Below are 5,858 nucleotides of genomic sequence, written 5' to 3' on the forward strand. Positions count from 1 at the left end.
GACCGTGCCCCGCGGGTGTGCGGAGGGAGCACAGAGCTCCCGCCCCGTCCCCGGGGGAGTCAGAGCTCCTGCCCCATCCCTGGGGGTCCCGGCGCACTCACCGCCAGCGCGGGCGGAACGACTCCCTGCTCGCTGCTGGTGGCTCTCCCAACCTTTCCCCAGCCCCTTTGCCCTCAGCGCCTGCCACTCGCCCCCAGCCCCCCTGCTCCGTGACATTCTGTCCTTCACCAAACATCTCCCTGCACCCCTCTGTTACCCTGACTTCCCCATATCCCTCCTCCCTGCGGTGTGGGTGACAGTCCCAGGCAGCCACCCCACCATGGCCACCGACCCAATGTTCTATTTCTCAGTGCTCTCAGATCTCTGCTCTGGCACCAATACCTGTTGCTGCCCCTGCCCTGTCCCATGGAGACAGCAATTCCCTGCAATCCTCCTGCATCCCTGGCCAAGGAGCCAGGACAGGCCCTCAACCTCTGTTTTCCACGTCCTATCTGTAAAAGGGATAAAAGCATCTTCCCAACAGGCTTCATAATTGCTTGTAAATCACTTTAATGCCCTGGGCTGAGAGGTTCTAAGTACAAATCATATAATTATTTCAAGCATATTTCATCAAGTTAAAAGAAACTAATCCTGTCTCCACTTCAAATAAAAATCCTTACACTTTTACTGGATGAGATCCTAATGACCAGCTTCTCCCAGAAGAAAAGGGAAAGTGTACACTAACAGCAGTGTGAGAGGAAAGGTACAAATGCTCAGATCAATTAATGTTCATCACCTCCAGAGAAAACGGCAGTTATTCACCTCAGATGTGCTAGCTGAGTCCTCAGCTTGAACCGGACAGTGGAGCTGGCACTGATCCTCTGCTGTTCAGTCACCCCCACTCTGTGCCAGTGATGGAGGAGACAGGTTCCCTTCTCCTCTCTGTGCTAGTGCTAGGCTGTGCAGCAGCACAATGCTGTGGACAGGGTGTATGTGCTCCCAGGGAGCTGCTGGTGCCCTACAATTGCCCAGGCCATGTTAAATCCCTATATCCCATCCCAGCTCCCGAGCTTCTGGCAGACAACTCATAGAATCATAGGATCATAGAATCAACCTGGTTGGAAGGGACCTCCAAGATCATTGAGTCCAACCCTACCGTCATTACTAGACCATGGCACTAAGTGCCACATCCAGTCTCGTCTTGAAAACCTCCAGGGATGGTGAATCCACCACCTCCCCGGGCAGCAGTTTTGGGTTTTTTTAACTCCCGCCCTAAGGCCCAGCCTGGCCAGGAGAGCCAGCTATGGGCACAGCTGCCTGCGTGCCCTCCTGCTGCCAGGCTGGCACCAGTGCCGGGGCCGAGCCAGCCCTGCCCGGCAGCCAGCTCGGCACACACCGGGGCAGCTGCCAGACCTCTTTGTTTCCCACTGTGCCCATTTATTAGCACAGCCGGTGAGCGGCTCTCAGCCACGCTCAGGAGAGGAAAGGGAGAGACGGTGCTTTGCCTGCTTGGCCGGCCCTGTGCAGCCCGGAGGGAGCCTGGGACAGATGTGTCTCCGGGCTAAACCCCAGCCCGGGGCAGGGCAGGCTTTCCCCATGTTTTCACCACCGAGGCAAAATACAAATTCTTGCAACCTGGGGAGATGCTTTTCCCTGGAACTCAGTGTAATTAAAAAATAACAACACAGGGATTTCTCCAAAGACTAAACACTTGCTTATTCGCCAAGAAAAACAAACTGGATGACCTCTTAAATCTGCTGCCTGCTGTCATCTGTGGTAGCACAGAAAATGTGCACTTGAGCCCAGAGATGTTGCAGAAGCGTGGGAACAGTCCCGACCCTCCCAGTCACAGGTTTTCTTTGGTCATGCTCATGCAGGTGGAAAAAGATGAGCTTCTGTAAATGCCAGGACAAGGAGACAGTACCCAGTGTGATGGCAGTGACGTACATGTCATGGAAAAATGGATGCTGGGTTCTAAGCAATCTTAAGTTGGAACAGCCAAAACTGCCTCTCTTTAACTCAAGAGTGATGATGGGAAAATGGAAATTTGAAACATTTCCAGCTATTAAGTGCTTTTGCATTTATTTTTGGCCAATGAGATGTTCAGCTTGCCTGTGGGGGTTGTGTTCTGTAACTCTTCCAGGAAAATAAGCATGAGGAGAAGGTCCAGGATCCTGACAGAGTGAAGGACGAGACCAGAGCAGAGATGGGGACCAAAACTTGGGCAGACCTGGCTGCGGAGATGAAAATATTCCTGTGGAACCCAGAGGAGAGAACATGCCTGGGGAGAACGGCCAAGAGCTGGGGTAGGTCCTTGCTCAAGCCCCACTCTTGGGGATTGTTCCCTTTTCTGCTTCACAACACATTCACTTGCCTGTGAATGTCCTTGATAGCTTGGGCTGACCATCCCTGTCCATTTTTTAGTGTAGATGTTTCTAACCAGTGCAATAAAGTACTAGTGAGGAGGACAAGCAGAAAACCATGGAAAAGTTACCCTTGGTCTCAATGTTAACATTGACCGTGAATGCGAAAGCAAAGAGTTCAGGCTGCCCAGACTGTGTCTTGGAAAGAAATTTAGAGTCCTAGCAAGTGTGTGTGCTGCTGGTCAGTCTATTGCACCCATGCACCCCTGCTGCCACCAGGAACGTGGTTCCTGCCTGTATAAGTCAGGAGCCCGTGGGACGATGGTGTGGGGTCATCAGGTTAGTGGGAGAAGAGTGCCTGAGCTGTGGGACAGGTGTTTTGTGGAGGGTGCACACCAGAGGGCTGAGCAACCCTCCCTGGTTGTTCACCCTGGCTCTGGGGAGGGAAGGGCTGGTAACCACTGTCACCCCACTGCTTCCCAGGGTGTGACATGGTGCCCAGAGCAGAGTCCACATGTGCTGTTAGGGCTGGTGGGCTGGGATTTGCCAGTGAGGGTGCTGAGTGCCATGGCTATTTTATCCACCCCCATGTGGACTTCAAATATTAGCACTGAGTCTGGAGGTGACTAAGAGCAGCCCATGGCTGCAGGCTCTGTCCAAGACCAAGGTACCACAGCACAGGCAATGCCATCCACCTTCGCAGCTCAGTTCTGACAGCACACAGCCCTGTGGCAGACTGAAAATCCCAACCTGAGCCCACAGTCACTTGCACACTCACACTGGTGTAAGGCTGTGAACTATCAGGGGCTACTGCACAGCATTTGCAGCCCTTGGCTGGCACTGGCACAGGGAGGAGGGAATTTGCCCAGGCTGGGGCTGCTCGCCCATGCTGGCTCTGAAGGTGTCCCCCAGGGATGGGGGCTCGGAGAACATGCACTGACAAAATGGAGGGAGACAGGTGGCCACAGGGTCATCACAGGAGTCCCCAGTCCCTGGGAAAGGCTGCACCTCGATCTCTGCCATTGACAATGCTTCCTGTTCACTGCAGGAAAACATAAGAATGGGAAAAGTAGCAACATGTCCCAAAAAGTGCCACACTGGCACTCCAACAGCAGCACTAGCTCTGCCAGGCTGGGGTAGAGGCACCATCCAGCATCACTGTAGCAAGGCTGGACATTGTCCCTGCCATGCCACCAGCAGCAGTGATGGTCCCCTCAGCCTGCAGCAGGACATGGCCCCACAGTGGTTCCCAGCACTGTGGCCCTGGCAGCAGCACGGCAGGAGTGCACATCTGTGTTCCCAAGGCTCCCTCTGAGCTGCCGGCACATTTCTCTTGGGAAATGTTTGGGTTAGGCCTTCACTTTGCTTTCTGAGCCATTGGGGTTTATTCATAGGCTGTGGCCTCTTGAGACATCCTCAGCCATCAGCCAGGTCCAGAGAAAAAACAAACCCATTCCCTGGATATCTGGGCTATGAAAAAGAGAGGTGCCACAGCCTCTGAGCAATGCTGCTTGCTCAGTCCCTGTGCAGGGACCTTGCCATGCAGGCAACAGCATTCAGGGCAGGAGCAGCACCCCACAGCCCCATCAGAAATTTGGTGGTGTTGAAGCCACTGGGTACCCTTGCATGTCAGCATGCCAAGAGTGGGTGAGACGGGCAAGATACAAGGTTGGGTGTCCATCCAAGAAAGCCAAGGCAGGAGGACACAGAGACCTGGTCTTGACATAGCTCTGGGAAGGACCATGCAGCAAAAGGAGTACAGAGCCAAACAGCAGCTGCCTCAGCCCTGGGGCTGGACAGGGAGCATGTCTGGCTGAGAGTCCTGCACCCCAAAACACCATGTGTTTTGTGTGTGTGTGGGTGAGGTGTGTGCAAGCTCCCACCTCCACCATGGCCTCAGAGCAGCGAAGGACGCCGTGCTGAGCATGGCTGTGCACCCCTGTGGGACACATCCCACGGGATGTGCTCTGGTTGCATTAACAACAACATGCCTCTCTCTTTTGCAGGCTTGGTCTTACTGTTTTACTTAATTTTCTACACGTGCCTGGCGGGAATGTTTGCCTTTTGCTTGTACGGGATGCTGCTCACACTGAGCCCCTACACGCCCAGGTTCCGGGACCGTGTGTCTCCACCAGGTACGTCCCCATCCAGCCTGGCCTTGGGAACCTCTGTGGGCACCCACCCAGCAATGTTCTACCAGAATGGCATGGCTGGGACCACAGGAAAAGCTCTGCTGGAGCTTACACTCCTATGGTCACCCAGCCCTCTGTAACACAGGGTGTTCTCACTTCCCTCAGGGCACCGACAGAACTGCAGGTTTTCTGCAGAGCATCAGACATCTTAAATAGCTCCATGGGAAGCATTCACCATGATTATGCTAATTGTTATTCTAATTATGCTACTTATTGCTATCATTGTTCTCAGGTAAATGGCCAAGTTTAGGCATTTCATAGGTGATGTTCATTCATTTCAGCTGCTGCCCCTTTATATCTCATGTTTCAAAATCAAATGCAAATCAAGAATAGCTTTTATGCATTATTATTTGAGGGAGTTCTGGCAAGCTAATGTTTAGAAAATCCTTTCCCTATGTCAGAAGCAGCATTTTTCCCATGATTTTGTGTCAGTGGGGAACACAAGGCCCCCCTCCCCATCTGGAGCTGGCCACACAGCTGGGAACATGGAGACAGCTCAGCCACTCTGTGCAACCCCAAGCCCACCACTTACTCACAGCACTGCTGAGACCTGCCAGATCTCCCATGTTTCCTGGGATATTTTGATATGCATGGTGTTCTCTGGAGGTGAAATGGAGGTGAAGGCTCAGCAGGTTGAGGAGTTTATTTGTGTGCTGGTGCTTCTGCTTTTGTGCCTGGCCCCAAGCCCAGTCACCGTGCAACCAGCCCCTGCAACACACACCCCAAACTTGTGGCCAGTCTGTCCACGTTTGTTTTATCAGGGTCTGTCTCCTTCTCCAGGAGTAATGATCAGACCATTCTTGAATGGGTTCACCATTGCCTTCAATGTCTCTCAGCCCAACACGTGGCAGCCTTATGTGGACAACATGCACCACTTCCTGGCAGGTAAGCTCATCGTCATCCCAGGAGTCACGTTGGCAAGTTGTTTCCATCCATGCATCCAGCATGCAGTGCAGGGGTTTCCTTCTGGGCATCTCACCACTCTCAATTAGAATGGAAGGCTCATAAGGTCATGGAAACTTCCATGGGAGGGAGCTTTGCCTTTCTAGGTGGGACTTTCTTGGTATGTGGATGTACTCTGAGAGTGTGGGTCTGCGCAGGTCTCAGGAAATTCTAACGAGTCTGTTGGTCCTCACCAGCTTATGATGACAAAGTTCAAGAGGAGAAGAATATTGAGTGTGTCTCAGGACAGTACTTCATCCAAGGGGGCCATATCAGCGAGGAGAAGAAGGCCTGTCAGTTCAAGCGCTCGCTGCTGCAGAACTGCTCTGGCATCGAGGACCCAACGTTTGGCTACTCCAAAGGCCAACCCTGCATCCTGCTG

At 53.1% G+C, this 5,858-nt stretch overlaps 1 protein-coding gene across 1 annotated transcript in view; it reads left to right on the forward strand.

Annotated features, from left to right (window-relative positions):
- Positions 1 to 2,122: 2,122 nt before the first annotated feature.
- Positions 2,123 to 5,858, forward strand: part of ATP1B4 (ATPase, Na+/K+ transporting, beta 4 polypeptide) — a gene marked incomplete at its 5' end in the record, with an annotated part of 6,310 nt that continues 2,574 nt past the window's right edge. The window contains 4 exons of the mRNA XM_009071967.1: positions 2,123 to 2,285; positions 4,349 to 4,477; positions 5,315 to 5,419; positions 5,674 to 5,858. The exon at positions 5,674 to 5,858 is cut by the window's right edge and continues 12 nt beyond it. Of these exons, the coding sequence (XP_009070215.1) occupies positions 2,123 to 2,285; positions 4,349 to 4,477; positions 5,315 to 5,419; positions 5,674 to 5,858 (582 nt within the window). The remainder of the gene's footprint in view (positions 2,286 to 4,348; positions 4,478 to 5,314; positions 5,420 to 5,673) is intronic.

This window comes from Acanthisitta chloris, unplaced genomic scaffold (assembly GCF_000695815.1).
Source record: "Acanthisitta chloris isolate BGI_N310 unplaced genomic scaffold, ASM69581v1 scaffold36393, whole genome shotgun sequence".
In the NCBI taxonomy this organism is placed as follows: domain Eukaryota; kingdom Metazoa; phylum Chordata; class Aves; order Passeriformes; family Acanthisittidae; genus Acanthisitta; species Acanthisitta chloris.